Source organism: Sus scrofa, chromosome 15 (assembly GCF_054392235.1).
Source record: "Sus scrofa isolate SSC_HxYL_T2T_F1_AM1 chromosome 15, Sscrofa_HxYL_maternal_Yorkshire_Landrace_v2.0, whole genome shotgun sequence".
Classification (NCBI taxonomy): Eukaryota; Metazoa; Chordata; class Mammalia; order Artiodactyla; family Suidae; genus Sus; species Sus scrofa.
Genome location: NC_139397.1, coordinates 89,659,053 through 89,683,749, shown reverse-complemented (window position 1 = coordinate 89,683,749; position 24,697 = coordinate 89,659,053). Strand labels below are relative to the sequence as shown.

Sequence of the window (24,697 nt, the reverse complement as noted above, 5' to 3'; positions counted from 1 at the left end):
CCTGGCTGGATCCTAGTTTCCTCATTTATAATATGGGGCAAGAAATTCTACCTCACTGGGTTGTTTTAAGAATCCTAATTCAAGGAAATGCTCATATGAGTTGAGGTAGGTTAAGTAACACATTTGTCTCTTTGGTAAATAGAAAGAATAATGAATATTCATTTTTTCTCTCTCTCTCTTTTCTTTTCACCTGCAGCATATGGAAGTTCCCAGGCTAGGGGCTGAATTGGAGCTGGATTCCCTGGCCTATACCACAGCCACAGCAACATGGGATCCGAGCTATGTCTGTGACCTACACCACAGCTCACGGCAATGCGGAGCCTTAACCCACTGAGCAAGGCCAGGGATTGAACCCACATCCTCACAGACACTATACTGGGTTCTTAACCCACTGAGCTAAAATGTCAACTCCCATTTTCTCTTTAAACAAACTTAGCTTCACCAGATGTGTGCTAGAACTACAGTTAGTCTGGGAACAGAGGAGCCTACGAATGGGGAATCCTTTGGGTTGCATCTCAGTAAGAATACACAAAGAACTCATGAAGTAGAGTGTTTTCGGGAAAAGATCACAGATAGATGATGACCAATCCTGTGTTTAATATTAGCCAAATATTCTTTTTTTTTTTAACATTGAAAAGATAGGAAATATCAAGAGCCAAGAGAGCATGCCCAGAAGGAAAACATGGGAATCTGGAAAACAGGCATTTCCTTATCTAATAGTAACCACTAGCCAAATGAACTGGGACAAAGGACTTGTGGGCTTTAGTTTTCCGTCGATAAAATAAGAGTTAAGGAGTTCCCATTGTGCCTCAGTGGTAACAAACCCAACCAGTATCCATGAGGACGCGAGTTCAATCCCTGGCCTCGATCAGTGGGTTGAGGATCCGGCATTGCTGGGAGCTGTGGCATGGGTTACAGACTTGGGTCGGATCTGGTGTTGCTGTGGCTAGGGTGTAGGCCAGCAGCTGTAGCTCTGATTCGACCCCTAGCCTGGTAACTTCTGTATGCTGCAGGTGTGGCCCTAATAAGCCAAATCTAAATAAGTAAATAAAATAAAGTTAAAAAATAAAATAAGGGTTAAAACTGGATAATCTGAAGTGTTATAACTCATGACTGTGGGTGACCTTAGGGAGGAATGAGAATTGTGGCATCACAGTTTGGGGTTTGGGCCGATTTGTGTAGTGATTTTTAAAAGGAAACTGAAATATGTCTCTAAATCCTTATATTTGTAAACCTAAAGTTATATGAGTTATTCTATGCTGGGATGAATGACTATGGTGTCTTCTGAACCCACTCCATTCACTAAGAATGAATGCATTTTTTATTATTAAGAACCACAAAGGCTCTGGAAGATCTAACCTAGAAACAGTACATCTCATTAATCTAGAATCCCTCTCCCCCACTTTGGAACTTACGATCATTTCAACAGGTTACTTCTGCTTTACAAAAAAGGACTTGTGATGAAAGAGCACACATTGTTTTCAGGAGATTTATTTGGCATCTAGCGGGCAGTCGATAAATATTTATTGAATAAATGGTTTCCTCTGAGCCACTGCTTGCTGGCATTGTTCTAGTTACTCAAATTGATGCAGAGCAATAAATAAGGATTTATTGTGCAGCTCTCTAATGATCAGTTTTCCTGAATTCTCACCGTTCCCTCACTTAGTCTGATTAGGCAGGTTTTGTTGTACCTAAAACCTAATTCACTATAGGGCGATGTCATTAGAATGTGAAGCTGTTCTTTCCATTTTCCCATTATGACAGCTTGGGGAAATCAGTTACTTGAGCATGTGTTTGTCAGTTCAGAATATACTTATGAGTATAGTTTACCACTTATTACAGACTGAAAAAAAATTCACAATTTCCATCTTTTTTTGAGGGGAATGTTTTCAGCTTCTGATAACTTAGAGGCAACAACTCCAGCCTCAGATGGAAATCATTCTCTTCTAAGCCAATTTTAGTCTATTCCTTGATAGCTAGTTTTTTCTAATGATGGTAGTTTTTGTATATATACATAGATAGTCTATAAGGCTAATAATAGGCAAGGTATCTGAGCGGGAAAACCATCTTTATTGCAACTATTATTTGGGAAAAACATAGATCATAGTAATGCTTTGAGTTTTGTCCCAGAATAATAGTTTTAGATTCTTAAATATTTTCTCCCCCTTTTTTCTTCCTCCTTTCTTTCCTTCCTTCCTTTCCTTTTTTCCTTGCCTGATTACATAAAGAATTTGAGGCATTTCATCATATTTTTCATCTGTAGCAAAGAAAAGCGAACACAATTGCCTACATCAGGCAAAGAAACAAGACAAAAATTCTATAAATCATAACCACTGGTTTTCATTCCCCAGCCTTCCTTCCTCACAGAGAATTAAAGTACATATATTCATTGTTATCTTTGGTTTAATTGCTAGTGCTTGAAAATGTTTAAAATTAAGCAGTTTTTAACCCAATGCTTAAGAGAAATTTCTTTTAACCATATTTGAATTGATTTCTTTTGCTATTGTTGGTAATAATAGTTATTTTCTTGCTTCCTATCTTGCAAAGACTTTTTCACTTCTTGATAAGGAAGAACAAAGATCACAGATCCATGGTGTGTGCCTGCTCTTTGTAGCAATAGGCTGTGTATCTTTTTGCACTCAATTTCTGCAGGTAAGGAATTTTATTTTTCATTAAGTGATTTAGCTGTTTTCCCTGTTTTCATGCTAAAATATCACTCAAGACTCCTTTATGTTTTAGGGATATGCTTTTGCTAAATCCGGGGAACTCCTCACAAAAAGGCTACGTAAATTGGGCTTCAGAGCAATGTTAGGGCAAGAGATTGGCTGGTTTGATGACCTCAGAAATAGCCCTGGAGCACTGACAACAAGGCTTGCTACAGATGCTTCTCAAGTTCAAGGGGTAAGATGTGGGGGGAAACCAGGGATGTAGTAACTGGAGTAGACTTTCTTTCCTTTGCGTCTTCTGATAATCACCTCCATATTTTTCTGTGGAATGGGAACTCACAGGATTGGGATACCCCAGAGCCAGATATCCACCCATTTTTGAAGCTAACAAACAGCCACTAAAGCATAGTATCTTTGAGGCGCTTCCCAGAATCAGTGTTCCGGCATGAATGAAAGTCTGTTTGGGTTTTGGATTTCCTCTGAGCCTAGCAATTGAGAAGAACATTCCCAAGACTCCTTTCTCAGATTGTTCTTTTTAGCCTCAGAGGTTCAGATTTCAGGAGACATAATAGCGCCCCTAGAGGGCGGAAGCAAAGAGTGTGAGGAGAAAAGCCTCCTTCTGCAAGTGACTGGAGTGTAGTCAGTTTTGGGAAAAGAGATGCTATTCTGACAGTGGAGCCTGAAACTGAGGGAAAGCTGTAAATGACTGCTGTTTAGAATCCTGACAAATTATTCAAAGGGCTGCCTTTCTGAAGAAGGGAGACTAAGCTGTAGCTTCTAAATCCCAGAACCTGCAGCCTTGTTCAGGGGACTTACACACGTGTACAAGGGGAGGCAATACCTTCGTAGAACCAGGCATTTGGATTAAAAGGATGAGAGTTCAGTTTGCCTCCCAACACCTCCACCACTTTCTATGCAAATAAGAAAAAGAGGAAAAAGAAAAGTCATGGTTTGTCTGTAAGGTTCTTGGAAGAAAAAGCTTGCTGGATTGATCGTGTTCTACCATATATCTCGACTTCTCTCATTTCAACCAACAATATGGACAATGGTATGGAGAATTTTGAAGGAGCATTGAAACATCTGACTGAGAGGAAAATCCCTGTGAAGTTTTCATTTTAATTATTCTAGGCCTTTTCTTTGTATACATGTATTTCCTCACAGACTTTAAGCCACACTCTACATTTATTTTCTAATCTTTCTTTTTACTCCTGAAACAATATGATGTGATCATATTTTGGTCCTTATATATTCTTTTACAATGAATTTTTAGATTATTGCATAATTCATCATTTTAGTGTATCATCATTTTTTTTAAGAATTCCCCATTTAGATTTTTTTCTCTGTTTTTTTTCCCCCTTCTTATAAGCAATTTATATCATTTTACATCAAGCTTGGCATACCCTTGTCTATTTTTTTAGTTCTCAAAATGTAATCACTGGATCAAAATGTATAATCATTTTGAAAGATTTTTAATATGCATTTCTTACTGCTTAAAGAAAGTTTGTATCAGTTTTATTCTCATCATCTGAGTATTCTAGTGTCTAGTTCACCTTACTCTTGGCTTTAGATTAAATAAAGAGGCCATAATCTCATTTCTTCTATTTTTGCAAACTTCAATCTGCAAGGAGCTTTATAGGTTACTCATTATCACTAGAATTAATCTCACACTGATGGTTCTAGCTCTGACACCCATGAAATGAGATTAGTCCATAGATGAGCTCCCAAGAAGCTGTGAATAAAATGGACTTTTATTAATCTGGCTTTCAAATGCATTAGGGCAGCTCATTATTTAAAAGATCCTTCCCTTTTAAACATAGAACTACCATATGACCAGACATTCCCCTCCTAGGTTTATATCCAAAAAGAATTGAAAACAGGGACACAAATAGATATCCATTTTCATAGCACCATTTTTCATGATGGCCAAAAGGTGAAAACAACCCAGGTATTCACCAACGGGAAAACCATCCAAGTGTTCATCAGCAGATCAATGGGTAAACAAAATATGGCATGCACACATAATGGAATATCAGTCAGCTTTAAGATAGATGAAATTTTGGGCATTCCTGTCGTGGCTCAGCGGGGAACGAATCTGACTACCATCCCTGAGGACACAGTTTCGATCCCTGGCCTCATTCAGCGGTTAAGGATCCAGCGTTGCCATGAGCTGTGGTGTAGGTCACAGGCATGGCTTGGATCCAAGTTGCTGTGGCTGTGGCGTAGGCCAGCAGCTGTAGCTCCGATTGGACCTCTAGTCTAGGAACTTCTGTATGCCGAGGATGAGGCCCCTAAAAAGCAAAATAATAAATAAATAAATAAATAAAATGTTGAGACCTGTTGTAACATGGATAGACTTTGAAAACCTTATGCTTAGTAAAATAAACTTAGACACAGATGGATAAATATTGTATGATTCCACTTATACGTGGCACCTAGAATAGGCAAATTCACAGAACAGAAATTAGAGGTTAACAGGGGCTAGGGAGAGGGAGGAAGGGGCGTTAATATTTAATGGGTATAGAGTTTTTGTTAGTGTTGATGAAAATGTTTTGGGAATAAATGTGATAATTCCATGAAGGGTTTTTTGTTTTTGTTTTTGTCTTTTGTCCTATTAGGGCCACACCTGCTGCATATGGAGGTTCCCAGGCTAGGGGTCCAATCTGAGCTGTAGCTGCCAGCCTACGTTGGAGCCACAGCAACGCCAGATCCGAGCTGCGTCTGTGACCTACACCACAGCTCATGGCAATGCCGGATCCTTAACCCACTGAGCAAGGCCAGGGATCGAACCTGCCACCTCATGGTTCCTAGTTGGATTCGTTTCTGCTGAGCCATGACGGGAACTCCTACGGAAGGTATTTATTGCCACTGAATTGTATGCTTAGGAATGGCTAAGATGAGAGATATTGTGTTAGGTATATTTTATCATAATAAATTTTAAAAGCCTTTTTGTTATAAAATTGCCTTTCCACATAATGATGTTTGGTCAGAGACTATGTGTCTGAGATTGGTTGACTGCTTTTGGTTTGCAGGCTGCTGGACCTCAAATCGGAATGATAGTCAATTCCTTCACTAACATCGCTGTGGCCATGATCATTGCCTTCCTCTTTAGCTGGAAGCTAAGCCTGGTCATAGTGTGCTTCTTCCCCTTCTTGGCTTTATCGGGAGCCATACAGACCAGAATGTTGATGGGATTTGCCACTCATGACAAGCAAGCTCTAGAGGTCGCCGCACAGGTAATCTCATGGATCCATTTTTCAGACTGCTTATGGCTGAGTAGCTGTCAGACCACTAAGAATGAGTAGTACAAACCGACTCAAGAAAGCTGTTAGTCTACAGACATTCATGATTACAACTTCCCATTAGCCTTTTTCATATATGCCTCTGATGCTATGAGATTGAGCAGGCGTGGAAAAATAGTATGGCAAACATTGAGGGTTACATGTTCAAGTTCCTCTCAGAGTTCATCTTTCCACATCCCAATTTGGTGTAGTAGTCTCGTTTTTCACGAAAAGATGGTTCACTTTCCTGTCTGTTTATTTTTGTCAGGTTAATCATTTCTCCAGGTCATGCCACCCACACAGAGAAGGGTTATCTTTTTAATAGCACACATTTTTAACTTCCACACCTGCTTTCGTGTCTGCTAGATCTATGGCAAGTGTCTAGAGAAGCACGTCAAAGAGAACCTTGAGATGATATAGTTCAGGTCTTGAATACAGTTAGGGTTTAGTGATGCACTAAGAAAGGTATATTCTAATTAAATCTGGTTATTGGGGTAAATGAAGAAATGGTGACGTAGACATTTATCAGGGATAAGAAATCAGGCACACACATGTATACATACCCTAACTTTTTAACAAATTTACTAGAAACTAGGTGTTGTCTTTCTAAAGAAGGAATGTGAACACTGCCCAAGTAAGTAGAAGCCAAAAGGATTTTGTATGCTAATGGTGGAAAGTTGTCCACTTTGTACCTTTAAGGATAGGATCCTGATTCAGAAATAAGGATGATTTACCCTAGAGTGTGAATTGAAACAAACTCATAGTATAAACTAAAAGATAAACTTTATACTCAATTTTAACTTGTTTTACATAATACTTGGTCAGATTAATTTTTTTTTTCTTTTTTGGCCATTCCCCAGGTATGGGTTTGAATCCATGCCACAGCAGCAGCCCGAGCTGCTGCAGTGACAACACTGGATCCTTAACCTGCTGAGCTGCAAGAGAACTTCCAGATTAATTTTTTAAGAAATAGAATCTAATATTTTAAATTTATATAATTAAATTTATCAAAAAATTTATCAAAAATTAAGCAATCTTTTGTCTCAGACACATCTAAAGATACCATCTTAGACATTTCAAATGAATTGACAAAGAAGCTAAAAAGCATTTAAGGCTCACCATGCATGCCATCCCTCTTCCTCAATAAGTAGAGGTAACAAAGCCATATCAGTATCAGTAGAACTTGAATTTAACTGATAAGATATCTCAGGGTCCAGTTGAGTTGATCTCCAGCAACTTCTTTGTTTTGCCATTTGCACCAGATCTTTTTTTTTTTTTTTTTTTTTTTTTAGGGCCACACCCATGGTATATGGAGGTCCCCAGGCTAGGGGTAGAATCGAGCTGTAGCTGCTGGCCTACACCACAGCCACAGCAAAGTAGGATCCGAGCCGCATCTTCGACCTACACCACAGCTCACGGCAGTGCCGGATCCTTAACCCACTGAGCAAGTCCAGGGATTGAACCTGCATCCTCATGGATGCTAGTCAGACTCATTTCCACTGAGCCACAATGGGAACTCCCACTTGCACCAGATCTAATCCATGTAACCATTGAACATGTCATGAAAGCAGTTATCTCTGCCCTTATGTTTCTAAAACTCTTTTTCATTCTTCAGATTACTAATGAAGCCCTTAGTAATATCCGCACTGTTGCTGGAATTGGAAAGGAGAAGCAGTTTATTGAAGCATTTGAGTCTGAACTGGAGAAGCCATACAAGACAGCCATCCGCAAAGCCAATGTTTATGGATTCTGCTTTGGTTTTTCCCATAGCATCGTGTTTGTTGCTAACTCTGCTTCCTACAGATATGGAGGTTACTTAATTCCCAATGAGGGGCTCCATTTCAGCTATGTGTTCAGGTGAGGACTATCTGACTAAAGTCCTAAAAGATCAGTGCTTTAGGGAGAAATAGTCTTGTTCCATCCATTAGCTTTTGTTGCCTACAAACCACCTCAAACTTGGATCTTAAACAGCTGAGATATATTATTTCTTAAGATTCTGTAGGTTGTTGGAGTGGTTCTTCTGGCCTGGGCTGACTCAACCAGGCTTCTGAGTGGCCTTCGGTCTCACACGGTCTCTTACCAGCTGAGCTTGTTTTCTTTCCTGGTATGGTCTCAGAGGTCTCAGTGCAGCAGAAGTTTGCAAGCTCCAACATGCCAGGCCTTTCCACGCCTCTGCATTATCACGTTTTCTAGTATCTCTTTGGCAAAAGAAAGTCATATGACCAAGCCCAGATTCAAAGAAAAGAGGAATGGAGTCCATCATTTGATGAGAGGATCTGATAACTGTTTCTCCTTTACTTTCATACTCACATAATCACACTCACCACACTGACTCCTGATGGATGTCCTGCAATTCAATTTATTCTGACACCATCTACCTGGAGGTAGTATTGGATCCTCCCACAGGTTAAGGCCTCAGTCCTGCAAGACGGCCCCTCTCCCAACCCTCCATGCAGGTCCAGTTTATCACCTGCACTCTGACCAGCAAGCTAGAGAGATGGAATATTCCCATGACTTCATCCTCAGCTTTGATTAATATGCTAAAGTGGCTCGCAGAACTCAGAGGAACATTTTGCTTACCGGATTACCAGTTTGTTACAAAAGGACCCAACTCAGGAAGTTCCCGTCATGGCACAGTGGAAATGAATCCGACTAGGAACCATGAGGTTCCAGGTTCAATCCCTGGCCTCGCTCAGTGGGATAAGGGATCCAGCATTGCTCTGAGCCATGGCATAGGCTGGCAGCTGTAGCTCCGATTTGACACCTAGCCTGGGACCCTCCATGTGCCACCGGTGTGGCCCTAAAAAGACACACACACACACACACACACACACACACACGCACACACACACAGAAGGATGCAACTTAGGAGCAGCCAGATGGAAGAGAGGCATAAGGCAAGGAGTTTTCACACCCTCTCTAGGAGTTCCACTCTCCCCAAATTGCCCTGTGTTCACCAATCCAGAAGCTCTTTGAACTCTGTCCATCTAGGTTTTTATGGAGGCTCCATTACATAGGCCTGACTAGTTTAATCATTGACCACTGGTGGTTGAACTCACTCTCCAGCCCCTTTTCCCTCCTCTGAGGTCTGGAAGGGACTGAAATGCCACCTCTCTAATCTCTCTTGGTAACCAGGCCCCATCCACAGGTCATCTTGGGTTTTCACATGTGTCACTTCATTAACATAGCAAAAGGCAACTCAATCCTCTCGAAATTTAGGAGATTTCAAGGGTTTAGGAGTTCTGTGCCAGGAATTGACAGAAGACCAAATATATATTTCTTACTATAAATCACCTTATCACAGAGGAGTAAAAAAGTCACATTGCAAAGGGGTGTGCATACAGAAGAATAGGATAAATTAAGCCTCTTCGAAGTCTACCATACTGGTTGATGCTGGGATAATCTAGAGGCCTTGAATAAGATGGTTTATAGAACTACTTTATTTATTTTTATTTTTTGGTCTTTTTAGGGCCACAACAGTGGCATATGGAGGTTCCCAGGCTAGGGGTCTAATTGGAGCTGCAGCCGCCGACCTGCACTACAGCCACAGCAACTTGAGATCCGAGCTGAGTCTGAGGCCTACCCCACAGCTCATGGCAATGTTGAATCCTTAACCCACTGAGCAAGGCCAGGGATTGAACCCACAACCTCAAGGTTCCTAGTCGGATTTGTTAACCACTGCACCATGATGAGAACTCTTAGAACTACTTTACGTGAATTCTACTTCTTACAAAGAAGGCAAGTCTCTAGCTGACTCCTCCTAGGTAGGGAGAGCAAAGATCAGGACAGGGGAATTATATTCATTTCTTTTCTTTTTTTTTTTTTTTTGTCTTTTTTAGCAGTGGCATATGGAGATTTCCAGGCTAGGGGTTGAATTGGAGCTGTAGCTGCAGGCCACAGCCACAGCCACAGCCACATCAACACCAGATCTGAGCAGCATCTGCGGCCTATGCCACAGCTCAGGGCAATGCTGGATCCTTAACCCCCTGAGCAAGGCCTGGGATGAAACCAAGTTCTCATGGATACTAGCTGGGTTCTTTATTGCTGAGCCACAAACGAAACTCCTATGTTCCTTTTTTTATAGCTGGAGTCTGCTCTTTTAATAAAATTAGCTTTGAGTCTAGTTTCTCCCATTTCCAAGGGACTGGGTGCACATGTGTATGAGGGTGGTGTGATGGGATGGGGGGCCTGGGAAGGATGAAGGAGAGACAGTCTGAGAGAGCCTTGGAGGGCATTAGGAAAATGCACCCCACTAGAAATCTCTTTTCAAACCATGAATTCTGTCTTCCAGTCTTCTATCTTCTTTTAGAAATAGAGAAGATATTTTTTTCTCCTACCTCGCTAAACCCACTCCAACCAGGAAAGTTTCTTTTCTAAATTTTCATATTTAGAGCTACTAACCCAAATCAGAAATCAGGAACTGTTGACTTATTTAACTTATGCAAGATTTTTAAGAATCATTTGCCAGCATGTGAAAATTGGGAAACTACAGAAAACTCCTGATTTCTGGCTTCTCTTTAAAAAATGAAAGATCATCTCCAGATGCTTGTCATTGCTTTAAGCTTTAGACTGGGCTCCTGGAGATGTTTGGGTTTACAAGTCTGGCATAAAATAATTTCTGCTTATGAATTGAGCAGTAAAACACACAAAGACACCCCGTCCCCCGCCTCACCTCTCAGCAGGCCCTCTGTGCAGGGCAGTGCAGGGGAACAACTTCTGGGCGCCCCTCATAGCCTAGTCCATACAGCAAAAGGGCTATCTCTTACCATGGTTACCATCTGTTTATTCATTCACTCATTTGCTCATTAATTATGCACGTGTTGCTGCTGGGACAAGTGGAAGGCTATAGGCAATTGCATCTTTCTCATGCTTTCTGAAGCATGAACTACATGCCTGCTTGGTACCGAATTGATGCTTTTGTCCGCAGTCATCATCTTTCACACATTGATCACCAATTCATGGAATGTTTTTTTTTTTATTATAGCTGATTTACAATATTGTGCTGATTTTCTTTTGCACAGCAAAGTAACCCAGTCATACACACACACACATATATATATGTATATTCCATAGAATGTGAACATTGTAAAAATTCAACCCAATCTGGTGATCTTTCAAGCCTCCCTTCTTTCTTTTTTCCCCCCAAGAAGTCTTTTTTTTTTTTTTTTTTTTTTTTCCTCAAATCTTTGAAAAGGCTGTTGTAGTGGAAGCAGGGTTTGGAGGTCTGAGCTCCTCTTCTTCAATCCTTCTCCCACCCTTTCACCTCCAAACACAGTTTGAAAACTGCTAATCTCTCCGACCTCCCATTTCCAGACAAGTTCGAAGGGGTCTGCTCAGGGATGCCCAGTCCTTTCCAGGGCCAGTCCCCCAGTCCTTCCTGCCTCTTAGACCATCACGCCAACCCCATCACATTCCCTCTACCTGGGTGTCTGTCCGCTTGCAGGGTGATCTCTTCAGTTGTGCTGAGTGCGACAGCTCTTGGGAGAGCCTCCTCTTATACCCCGAGTTACGCCAAAGCTAAAATCTCAGCTGCACGCTTTTTCCAACTGCTGGACAGACGACCCGCCATCAGGGTGTACAGTAGTGCAGGTGAAAGATGGGTAAGTACTGAGGTGGGGGTAGGAAGGCAGTGGGGGAGGGTTGTGCTTCTTATGTGTGCAGAACAACCACTGGGGCTGGTTATTCAAGACCACTCAGCTTCTAAATTCTGCAGTGTATGGGTTCATTCATGTACACCCACAATGGACAGACAGTAGATTTATAAATGTAAAGGAATGAAGTACATTAGCACTAAAAATTATCCATAAAGCTGACATTTCGAGTATATCTAGTGAATGCTAAATTCTGTGTAATATAAAACACACTTTGTTCTGGAATGAAAGAAGTTACGTGTCTTTTGAGCCCTAGCCAACCACCGTGATTTCCGCTGATATTTCTATATGGAATGAAGAGAAACCAGTTTTTCCTGTCCACCTAATACTGATTTAATTCATGTTTATCTGGATTCCATATGAGCTCATGTGGACCCCAGAAAATTGATTTGATCTCAATGAAATAACTTTTTTCTAATTGGTAGTCTCTACAGGTGTTTTTTACTCTTCACTGCTTAATTTTTAAAATCCAAGTACATTTAAAAGAGCAAAACAAACCTAAACCCTAGTAAAGTTAACTAAATTCAGATATCTTTTTTTTTCTTTTTCCTTAATGTGCCCTGCCACATATGGAATTTCCTGGGCCAGGGATCTAACTCATACCACAGCAGGGGCACGAGCCACAGCAGTGACAATGCCAGATCCTTAACCCCCTGTGCCACCAGGGAACTCCCAAAAAACTTTTTAAATTCGTCAAATGCCCTATTTCTCCTTCAGCTCAATAAAAGTCAAGTCTCTGTGTGGTTTATTAAATTTCTATCCATTTTTAGAGTTCACACTCCTGACAGTACAACTGAAGTTATTAACCTATGCAATACAGGGCTGGAGTAACTTTCTGTGTAAGTCATTCCAAGTGCAATGCTAATATTTTAAATCTTCAGGGAAACAGAACTATAGGAGTTTGCACAGTTACTGGCTCCTGTGATGTAATCATACCTTCTAGCTATTCTCTTCCATTCAGAATGTCAAAGAATGAATGACAAGGAAATCCCTTTAGGTTAGAATGGGAATAAGAGATCAAATATCTTTAAATTCACTGCTCAAGCTTCCCTTTATTCTACATCTGCTAGAATAAGGAATAGAATGCCATTTCATTAAGTCACTGTCTTTACACTTTGCACTTTGGCACCATGGTGTTGAAAGGACCTTAAGCAGGGCTTTAAAACTCAGACCTAGGTACATTTTCAGTATTCTAGATTCTAATTACTCAGCCATAAAAAAGAAGGAAATAATGGTGTTTACAGCAACATGGATGGAGCTAGAAATTATCATACTAAGGGCAGTTAGTCAGACAGTGAGAGACAAACATCATATGATATCTCTTACATGTGGAATTTTTTAAAAAGAGGCTACAAATGAACTTATTTGCAGAACAGAAACAGATTTTGAAAAATTATGGTTACCAAAGGGGACAGGTGGGGGGCAGGGAGGGATGGACTGTGGGTTTGGGATGAAAAGTTTCTAAAATTAGGTTGCGATGATTGTTGTACAACTATCAGTATAATAAAATTCATTTAAAAATTGAAAAATTCTAGATTCTAGTAGGAGCATTTATAATGCAATTTTCCCATCCACAGGACAGCTTCCAGGGGCAGATCGACTTTGTTGACTGCAAATTTAAATATCCTTCCCGACCTGATGTACAAGTTCTGAACGGTCTCTCAGTGTCCGTTCGTCCAGGGCAAACACTGGCATTTGTCGGAAGCAGTGGCTGTGGCAAAAGCACCAGTATTCAGCTGTTGGAACGTTTCTATGATCCTGACGAAGGGAAGGTGGTAAGCAAAGCATAGGCTTTTGAGAATTTTGTTTTCTGAAGAGCTTCTTCAACCCTTGAACATGATGCTCAAGGTTGTGCCTTGCCAGGCTCACTCCAAAGTGCTTGTCTTGGCCACCTGCTCCTATGTCTACTTTCCAGTCCCAGGGGTTTGCTGGTTGACCTGATTCTACCTCACAATTTCTAGCATGATATTCTTCCCAGTTCCAGATGGCCTGCTGACAGGTTAGGCAAAGAAAACTGCAAAGCTGGAGAGGAGTGTATTTAACAGAAGTATTCACTTACCTGTAAATGGAGCAGAAAGTGCAGACGAATCAGGAAACTAATGACTGGGAATGGAAAAAGTAGGGGGTGATAAGAAACACAATGATAAATGAGTAAGAAAGGGAATTTAGTATGAAAAATCGGAGACAATCTTGCTTCAAGAAACTTAAGTCTAAATAATATCAGGAACTCAGGTGGTAGCCATCTGCCAGCAACTTTTGGTAAGGATATTTGAAAAATTGGTGGTTTGCTTAGCTGCTTTTTTCCAACAGAATTTCTCTTTTCTCTTCTTTTCGTTCCTACCTGTCCAATTACTATATGCGAAGGAGTACAAAATAGAATAAGAAAGATTTGTAATAAAAAGCAACCACTTATTCCACCCTCTCCACCCCCACCCCTCATTTTTCAGCTCAAAGGCAACTATTTTTAACCACTTGACATTTTTAGATCTCCCAGTGATTACCTCAGTGTCTCTAAATAATATGCTTATGCTGCTGTTTCATGATTTAACAAATTTAGACCCTCTGTTGACTTGTTGTCAAGAGATGAAAATTTAGCCTAAAATCACCATGCCCCCTCCTTTTACCTACCTCCTCCCAATACAGATACTACATCACTTTTAAAAGTTCCTCTATTTGTAAATTTAACTCATACACTCTGTTTCTTTTCTATCACCTATAGATAACATCTCTTTTTTTACACTTAGAAATTTATTGAAGTGTCATTGATTTACAATGTGTCAATTTCTGCTGTACAGCAAAGTGATTCAATTTACATGTGTGCGTGACTGTGTGTGTGTGTGTGTGTGTGTGTGTGTATTCTTTTCCATTATGGTTTATCAACAGGATATTGAATATAGTTTCCTGTGCTACATAGTAGCGCCTTGTTTCATCTGTCTGATATATAATAGTTTGCACCTGCTAATCCCAAACTCCCAATTCTTCGCTCAATCCCCTTGCCCCAGGCAACCACAAGTTTTAAGAAACGTCTCTTGAATTCTCATTGTCTAAGCTGAGAACATCAGCGATTCTACCTATATTTTCTCCTCTTCATCTGTCTTTTTACCTCTCACGTCCTAGTAAGTATTTTTACCTCTCAGGTCCTAGTAAGTATATTTTTATATTATCAAGAACATATAATGCTTACCTTTTGTTTATAACTTTGTTATCTTTCATGCTTTCACTCTAGGCTGATTCTACAAGCTGAAAATCTATTAACTTTTATTATGATTATGTAAATATTTCTCATCCCCATAGTTAAGTAGTGAGGTATATTGGCATTACATTTTCCCTTTCTTTTTCTTTCCTCTATCCCTCCCTTCTTTCTTTTCTTTTCCTTCCTTCCTTTCTTGCTTTCTTTCTTTCATCTTCCTCTCTTCCTTTCTTTCTCTTTTTAGGGCCTCACCCACAGCACATGGAAGTTCCCAGGCTAGGGGCCAAACTGGAGCTTCAGCTGCTGGCCTAAGACACAGCGACAGCAATACAGGATCCAAGCTGTATCTGCGACCTACACTGCAGCTTGTGGCAACGCTGGATTGTTAACCTACTGAACAAGGCCAGGGATCGAACCCACATCCTCATGGATACTAGTTGGGTTCTTACACTGCTGAACCACAAGTGGAATGCCTTTATTTTCTTTATTGATTGTTTTTTGAAAGATTTCTTTGCCCCCTTGAATTCTATGCCTTTATAAAATCTGTGAGTTCTTCCAATGTCTCTAATCCTGATACCTATTCTGAGGAACCTGCTTCTCTCCCTCATTTTTGCTGCTGCCTGGATTAATTACACCTGCTGAACAAGTGTTGACCTGAAATTTTTCTGAAATATCTTTTGAATTAGTTACATTCCTGGTTCCTATATCTTCCTCTTTCTTTGGGTTTCCCTCTCATTTTGTTGGAGTGCCTCTGCAAGTAGTTTTCTATGAAGTGATTCAGAGGCGTGAGTCAAAAATGTTTTACTGTGTCCCATAATTGATGGATTATTTAATCCTAGTATTTTGAAAATGGCCTTTCTGATATCCCTGGATAGTATAATTTTCCTTATGAGGACAGATAACATGATGAGGAGAAATGCTGAGAGATCCTTGAAAGAGGCAACTGAAGTTTCCCTTGTTTAAGTCAAAGTAAGGACACAAGCAAACACATAGTTGTGGAATCCAGGAAATTTTGAAAGTTAGGAGTAAGAGTTGATTATTTATAGTTTATATTCACTTCTGTTATTAATTTTAGAAGAACTTTAGAAATTTTAATTTGCTTGAAAGTATTCGGTGATTGACAAACCTAGAAAGTCCATCGCACTGGGAGTCTGATCTCTGCAAAGGAAAGCGTCCAGTTTCCCCAAATGTCAGATCTATCATGTCTGTCACCCAGGTAGACCGCGAACTATATGACATGCAGGAACCTGAATCCTTCGTGCTTGATCTCTTCCAATTAACACATATATTAAGGATATTTCTCAGAGTGTCCTCAGTGAATGTTCTGGCTGCAGGAAGGAAGCAATGCCCGAGAAGAAATCAATGAGACCTTGCATTTCATAGACACAATATATTTAGTTATATCATTGTAAAGCATTTCTACAAACGTTTTTCAGTAGAGGAAATACCACCTTTAATATAATTTTTGAAAATTCTCTTTGCTCTTAAGGAAGCTGATGAATACAGGCATCCAGCATTTTCAACATTTAATTGAATTCCTATGATGTGCCTGTTACTGCATTAGGCCCTGGGGGAAATTCTAAGGAGCATGAAGCATGTCTTCTGTCTCCTGGGAGGTTACAGTTCTAGCACACTTAACAATGGTTGGCAAACAGTATTTAATTAAGTATTAAATTGTTCTTTGCAGTCTGCAAGTACTATGGAAAATCATTGAGGAAGATAAATGAGGGATAATTTGTTGAGGAATGCCTTATATTTTTTTTTCTAATAGTGTGTGTTTGTTTGTTTTTACACTGCCAAGAAATTATCTAAAATATAATGTATTCACACCATTAAACAAAATCTTTTTCTGAAATCCTAGGGCTAAGTACTTTAAGTAGTCTGTTAGATATACTGTATCTTTCCTGTTCTGAGGCTTTTAACTGAAAGATGCCAAATGGTAGATATTTGAGTTCCTGTTCTAAACTGCCTACCTAGATCATGAATTCCTAGAAAAAAGAGATTATTTTTTCTTTCTATGGCATACAAAAGACTGCCTAGCATGGTGCCTTTGTAGCAGGTAATTCAATACATGTTTGTTGTTTGACTAAGTAAATAAATTCCTCCTTTCTTACTTTGGTCTGTTCTCTCAATTTTTCAGAAGTTAGTCTCAGTGAAATAAATGAAACAGGTTTGATTCCTTTTTTTAAATTTTTAAATTTTTTGTCTTTTTGTCTTTTTAGGGCCGCACCTGCAGCATATGGAGGTTTCCAGGCTAGGGGTCTAATCAGAGCTGAAGCTATGGGCCTACCCCAAAGCCACTGCAGCAGCAGATCCAAGCCATGTCTGTGACCTACACCACAGCTCACCACAACGCTGGATCTGTAACTCACTAAGCAGGGCCAGGGATCGAACTTGCAACCTCATGGTTCCTAGTCTGATTCGTTCCGCTGCACCACGACAGGAACTCTGGTTTGAGTCTTATATTGCCCAATAGCTTTACATAGGAAATCCCATTTCTTAACCCATGGAGTCTCAAAACTGAGCAGTTCTGCATACTTGTAGAGAATGTGCTGCACCAAAGATGAGATATTAAAAAAAAAAAAAAAAAGGAGTTCTCATTGTGGCTTAGTGGTCATGAACCCGACTAGTATGTATGAGGATGCAGGTTGGATCCCTGGCCTCACTCAGTGGGTTATGGATCCTCTGACCGGCCCCATCTCCAGGGGTCCAAGGCCACAAAATCTATTTCCAAGAGTCCTGGGATTGCTGTCTTTTAAGCAAAGCAAATGTCTCACCTAACAGTAATTCTAAGCTATGAATGTTGCTCATGACTGGAATCTAAAACTCAGTGTCCTGGTTGTCACTTCTATTGGCAGATGATAGATGGGCATGACAGCAAAAACATAAATGTCCAGTTTCTCCGCTCCAACATTGGAATTGTTTCCCAGGAACCGGTGTTGTTTGCCTGCAGCATAATGGATAATATCAAGTATGGGGACAACACCAAAGAAATTCCCACGGAAAAAGTCATAGAAGCTGCAAAGCAGGCTCAGCTGCATGACTTTGTCATGTCACTCCCAGAGGTGGGTGCCAAATCAGAGCTGTCCCCTGTGGGAGATGGGGATGGACAGAGGTAGAGTGACCAAAAAGTATTATGACTGTGGCTCAAGAAGGTCAAAGACAGCACAACTTATTTCCCAGGGCCTGGGATTGTCTCAGTCTTTTAAGCAAAATAACTGTCCTTCATCAACAAACTCTTTCATTTTGGAAAGTAATACATTATCCAACACAAAGGATGCTCTTGAACTTGTCCCAACAGTAGTACTCCGTTGAGCATCAGCCTAGCATAATGGGGAAAAATATCCTGAGATTTGGAGCAGACATTGATTTGAATCATAGTATGAAGTCACTTCTGTAACTTTGGGACAATTACTTTTCTGAGACTCAGTCATCTGCAAGATGCAAAAAATATCTTAAAATGGAAGACTATGCATAATAGCCACACGAAGAAAGCTGCTGCTGTTATTATTGTCATCATGTCATTACTTGGCAGCAAGGACTGTACTTGGCAAAATGGATCACATCTGCCTTGGAGTCTCTCACTTTCCCAGAGCCAAGTTTGAGTGTACTGCCATATACTAATATGAAAAAATACTCTGCATTTTTTCACCCACCAAGCTTTTCTCTTGGTGGTTGATCACAAAATTAAGAGGTGGAAATTGACTTTTAGGAGCCGAATATTATCTTTAAGCTTTTCCACTTCTTTCTTTTAAATATTACTGGGAAATCACTTTTCTTGGTGAGGGATTATGTTTATAAATTTTGTGGTGGGCTTTGTCCCTCTGTTCTTTTCACAAGGGCTCCTGGTTTGACCTGGGCCTGGTTCTAATCTTGCACAGCCTGATCCACATGCATCTGGAAATTACTATTTATTGCTTTGAGAAGGAATAGCAAAGCTTGTGTATCTCCTGGAAGATGCATTTAATCCACAAGTTTTTGTTGAGCATTTACTCATTTCCTGACACTGGTTTAGAATTGGCTTATTACCTCTTTCTTATAAAGGCTTCTCCTTAATACCTTTCATTGAGAGCTTTCTCTCCATAAGGAATAGTAGGTTGTCAGGAATCTCATTGGCTCAGCTGAGAGCTTGTCCAGAAGCAAGGGAGGCAGGGTAGATTAGCGATCAAGGGCAAGGACTCAGAAGCCGGATACACCTGGATTTAGATTTCACCTTGACCGCTTTTTGCTTTTCTTTGCACAACTTTCTTATCAGTCTATAAAATAGGGAGAAAAAGGATTTCTTTGAACCTTAAATGATAGTCTGACTAGAATAGTTAGCACAACACCTGGTGCACAGTAAATACGCCATGAATGTAACTTTCTTTTTTTCATATGGGCATCTAGCTAGGGATTTTCCTCATAATTTCATTCAAAACAACAATCATGTGAACTACTTATTAAGATCTGCATTTTTCAGATGAGTTTGCTGCTCACTGAAATTTAAATAATTTGTTCATAATCACCGAGCTGGTAAGCGGCAAGAGTGGAAATTCAAAGCTAGTTTGTATTCCAGAATGATGCTGCCTTAACAAGGGGACCTCTCAAAAGGCCCTTGCATGCCGAGGAGCATTCTGTCTTGGAGAGATCTTCCAGTCAGGAGTTTGGAAGCCAGGGAATCTTAAATCTCATACATAGGAGAAAGAGATAAAAAAATGCAAACCTAAAAGAAAGGCAGAGAGGGATACAAAGCCCCCTTTTCCTCACACAAAAGGTCACAAACTCCATAGTTCTCTTACATTCTTAAATGGATTTGACATCCATTATAGAAATTATGCCCGATTTCAAAAAACAACAAATGGCTTAACTCTAGAGGGGTCATGGATGTAGGCTCCATATAGCATAGGAGCTATGGCTGTTTCTGGTTCTCTAACGTACCACACTTTTTACAGAAATATGAAACTAATGTTGGGTCCCAGGGGTCTCAACTCTCTCGAGGGGAGAAACAACGAATTGCTATTGCTCGGGCCATCGTACGAGATCCGAAAATCTTGCTGCTAGATGAAGCTACTTCTGCCCTAGACACAGAAAGCGAAAAGGTAAGTATTGATTTTCTAATATCTTAGATCACTATACGTGATGTTTTGCTGAAATATTTGTTCTTATAAAATGGCAGTACTTTCAATTTTCTGATTCATTAACAGTAGAAATTGCCACCACTTTGTAGAGCCAAAAGGCAATAGTCTAGAGAAAATGATTTAAAATAGGATTGCTTCAAATAAGATATATTAACTTTAAAATAAGAATTGTTTATACGATTCTCTGGGTTAGTTGCTGTTTTTTTCAAGAGCAAAAGTAAAATTTTCCCAAGTAAAATTAAGTAATCCAGACCATCTATTAGGCATTTCATATTTTATAGTTCTAAAGTTCGGTGGCAGAATAGGTGGGAAGCATACAACACAAAATAAGAGGCAGTGTCTGATGTGCAGTTTGCATGAAAGGAAATGCAATCAGGCAAAACACAGTTATGAAATTTACCATTTATAATTAACTCCTTAAAAATCAGGATTCCATCTGAAAGAGAAGGGATATATGTATCTATATAACTGATTCACTTTGCTGTACACCTGAAATTAACACAACATGGTAAGTCAGTTATACTCCAATAAAATTTTTTTTTAAAACTCAGGATTCCATTTTGGAGAGAGCTAAAAGGTCCTTCATGAAGCACACTGTCAGGAATGAGCACTTAACTGCTACCTTTCTTTGTTTCCTTGGTTTCATTTTAGCAAACTAGACCATCAGGTATTGTAAAATTATTAGTGATGTCGTAGACTGGTTCCTTTTTGCTTCACTGAAATTTTTCAGCCTATGGAGTGCAATGTGAGTCACTGATGCATTGCATTCAGTAAATATTTAATCCTCTCTCTCCTGTCAAGCCTTTGGGCTTAACCCCTGAATACGACAATGTTACTCAGGTGGTATGAGGCAGAACTCTCACCATGGTGGGCCAGGGAGCAAGCATGCGTCATTGCCTCAACCTTTCCATCTTTTCTCTGCAGACGGTGCAGGTTGCGCTGGACAAAGCCAGAGAAGGTCGGACCTGCATTGTCATTGCCCATCGTCTGTCCACCATCCGGAACTCAGATATCATTGCCGTCATGTCACAGGGGATGGTGACTGAAAAGGGGACCCATGAAGAACTGATGGGCAAGAAAGGAGCCTACTACAAACTAGTCACCACAGGAGCCCCCATCAGTTGATCTGACTTGAGAACTTCATGCACAGACCAATTACACCAATTACAGGAGTGCTGCGGATTACTTTTTTTTTTCTTTAAGCATAAATAATGATATTTTACTTTTACAGACATTGTCAGAGATTGGAATCTGAGCTAATTTCGAGTGATCTTCAGTGATAATTTAGTTTTATATGTCTGTATGTAGAAAATGAAAGAAATGGGGATCAGTGGCAGTGAAAATCCAGTGTCCAGCAGCTGCTCAGCCCTCACCCAGCACTTTCTCCATGAGGAGCCAGTCCCAATTACTATGCGAGTTGTGGGGGAAATGAGACTTTGAACTCCTCAGGGGCAGAGGACCATCCATTGCACTTTTGAACCCTCAGTGTACACAGAGCTTGGTCTAGAATGGGCACCCAGCAAGGGTTTACCGAACTGGACCAAGGTCATGTGGAGAAGAACAGAAGGACTGAAGGCCAACCGTATTTCTTGGCTAAAGTTTTCTTGGACATGAAAGCAGATCCATTCATTTGGAAGGATGAGACAAGGACAAGGACGGCTTTGATATTCTAGATGTTTTCAGGCTTAGAGGGACAGAAAAAACAAGTATTGGAAGGGGCTTACCAGTTAGAGGCACTGATTTATAGATTCAAGGTGTATACGTAGTTGGTGAAGTTCCCATTTGCTGAACTAGATTCTGCCCATGTGGCTGGAATAAGGGGCTCTACCCCTGGCCTCGTACCCCTCCCCACCCCCTCCACAATGGTTGTTGTCCTTTGTTTCTCCAAATCCCAGCATGAAATGAAAATAATGAGTTTTACCTTGTATAAGTGTTTTCTTCCCATGGCCAACAAATGAAATCCTGCCTACAAATTAAGCCTGAGCTGTTGTATATGGAGGTGTCTTATGTAATGTCTCTGGTCCAGTGTTTCCTGATAAATAACCTCACAAGTGGTTTAACTGGTTAACTAATTAGGTCCAAAGAATTGATGTTGCCAAGTCAGGAAAGGAGAAGGTAGAGGACAGCCTTCTAGTTCAGTTATGACAAATGGAAGTGAGAAGTAAGTTGCAGAATAAATATGCCAGTGAGAGGAAATTAAGCTTGCAGTAGGCACATGCTCATCCTATAATACTGAAAAAAAAAAAAAAAGAATCAAAATCCATTTGTTTAAGTATACATTTCAAAGAGGAGGAACATAAGCTCCATGTTAAGAGGCACCAGTTTCCTAGAATAGAATGTGTGGGGTGAGAAAAATGGATTGATTTATTTTTCAAATAAGGTACTTGGAAGTTATTGATGAGAGGGAAAATGCTGATTGGTGAGGGCCTGAAATGATTCAGGGAAACAATTGCTCTTAGAGGCAAAGTGTCAAGGGAAAGAATTACCACTTCAAAAGTATGGAAATAAAGTTGCAAGTTTATTTTACAACACCACTTAGAAAGATTTGATTTCTGTAATTTTACATTATTGCTTCTTAGGTGATGGAGGGACCTGCTTCATCAGCTGTACCTGACACTTATCTCAAGTCTTTTCATAATTTCTAATGCTTTCAGAATAGATTCTACTGTGATAAACACCCCCTCCCCCATAACCCCAGTTAATACAAGTTTATGGAAAAGAAAGAAGAAAAAAAGAAGAAGAATTGGAAAATAAAGTTGGGGAAATTTCACTAAGGGTAGGACAAAAAGAGATGAAAAGTAGAAAAAAAAAAATAGAGGAACAGTCCAGGAGGTGCAATAGTGAACAGCAGTTCAAGAAAGAAAGTTTAGAGAAAGCTGAGGGGGGAAATGATTCAATAGTCCAAGAATAGTCCTATTATTCAAGTTGGAAATTCATATCCAACTTGAAAGAGTTCACCAAGTGTCAAATATAAATAAAACTCCTACCTGGGCACACTATAATGCAATTTTGGAAAACTGGGGGGGAGGACAAGACAATAAAATTTTCCAAGCGAGAGGCAGAACATAATATAATAAAGAAGCTTAATGACATAGGACTTCTTTACAATGACACTAAATGTCAGAAAACTTAAAACAATTTGCCTTCAAAATTCTGAAGGAAAATTATTTCCATACTGGATTTTTATACCTAGCAAACTATTCTCAAGAATGAGAGAAGCTTAAAAAAGAAGAAGAAGAAAGATGAGAGAAGTTTAAAAAATCCACAGTCATGTGAGGTCTCAAAAATTTTACTCCCTATACCTCTTTTCTCAGGAAGCTACAGAAGGAGGATGTCCCTAAAATAACAGAGTAAACAAAGAAAAGGGAAGATGTGGGATCTAGGGAACTGGTGATCTAGCTCAAGAATGGGTGATGGGAATGATCAGGATGATTAGAAAGGAAAATCCCAGGATTACAGGTTTTCTGTAGCCAAAACCAGCAGCCAGCCCAGACTGAAACAAAGAAATGAGGTTCCCAGAGGGGATGACTCCCAAAAAACTTGATACTGCTAAACTTCTTATCCTCCCTGGTAGAGTTTGAGGGTGTGTTAGCAATGGATACATAGTAGAGGGAGAGGGAGAGAGAATGAGGTGGGGTGGGGGGAGAAAGAGAGGAGAAAGGATAGTATTAGCTATAAGAGAAAAGAAAAATTGTACATGAAAGGAGTATAGGTTACATGGCATGACTCATCAAAGAATGTTATTTACAAAGTCTTATTGACATAATTGCTAAAGACTGACCTAAACCAAAATTAGAGACAGGGTGCAGAAGGCAAGAGAAAATATGTTGGGAAGGTTGTGGAGGTTGAAGGTCGTGGCTGTGACAGAACTGGATCCTCTCATTTCTCCTATTCCATGGTAGAAGCTAAACAGTTAAATTGTAAAACAAATAGCAATAAAGCATATTACCTTAAAAGACAAAGGTAAAACTTATGCAGTTATATATCAATTGTATCTCATAAAGCTGGAATGAAATCAATAATAGTTTTTTTAAAGATGAAGGCAAATGCTAAAGGAAAAAGCTAAAAGATTTCTGTACTTTTGTGTCTTTAAAAAATAAAGTTAAAAAGTGGAAAAAACTAAATTTCTAATCACAAAAGTGCTCATGGTTTTCTCTTCCTGCATTGTTCATAATAACTTGGGTACAATCTGAAAGTCCATCAATGAAATCCAGGGAAAAGGAAAAATTAGTTTAGGCCACATATGCGATGATGTTCACCATGAAGCCAATAAAATGATATTGACCTATGCATGTTGATTTTGTGAAATGACATTCCACACATGTTTTGTAGAAAAAAGTGAGTTTCAGATCATCATGGATGGTATGATGCCATGCCCATCTCTATATCATCTCTCTATACACACACATATATATACACACACACCCCTGCCATGTGTGCAGGTGTCTGTGTTTGTGTACTTGTACATACTTGGATGCCTAAAGACACATCTGGAAGGATTTCCACCAAAATTTTGGTAGGCTTTATTTCCAGCCATTCATCCTCAATGTGACTGGAGCTCCTGGCACATACTAAATACCTCTGGTCCTTGAAGGCAGAGACTGTGTCTAGTTCTTCTTAATATTCCCAGTACCTGGTATACAGTGATAACGTGATACATCTTGATTGAATGATGTATTTAAATTCACACAGGTAGTTCATAATTTGTTAGCCCAAGACCATGAAACTTAAGAAATATCCCATTCTTTGCATTAGGTTAGATAAGGCCTTCTGCTCAAAATATAACATGAACCAA

General features: G+C 39.8%; 1 protein-coding gene across 4 annotated transcripts in view; it reads left to right on the top strand.

Annotated features, from left to right (window-relative positions):
- Positions 1 to 22,436, top strand: part of ABCB11 (ATP binding cassette subfamily B member 11) — an 83,839-nt gene extending 61,403 nt beyond the window's left edge. For all 4 annotated transcript variants that reach the window (XM_084999392.1, XM_084999394.1, XM_003133457.6 and 1 more), the window contains 9 exons: positions 2,548 to 2,652; positions 2,740 to 2,901; positions 5,696 to 5,899; positions 7,560 to 7,801; positions 11,388 to 11,544; positions 13,173 to 13,370; positions 17,644 to 17,850; positions 19,717 to 19,863; positions 20,827 to 22,436. In XM_084999392.1, coding sequence (XP_084855518.1) covers positions 2,548 to 2,652; positions 2,740 to 2,901; positions 5,696 to 5,899; positions 7,560 to 7,801; positions 11,388 to 11,544; positions 13,173 to 13,370; positions 17,644 to 17,850; positions 19,717 to 19,863; positions 20,827 to 21,027 — 1,623 coding nt within the window. In that variant the 3' untranslated portion in view covers positions 21,028 to 22,436. The remainder of the gene's footprint in view (positions 1 to 2,547; positions 2,653 to 2,739; positions 2,902 to 5,695; positions 5,900 to 7,559; positions 7,802 to 11,387; positions 11,545 to 13,172; positions 13,371 to 17,643; positions 17,851 to 19,716; positions 19,864 to 20,826) is intronic.
- The last annotated feature ends 2,261 nt before the right edge of the window (positions 22,437 to 24,697 follow it).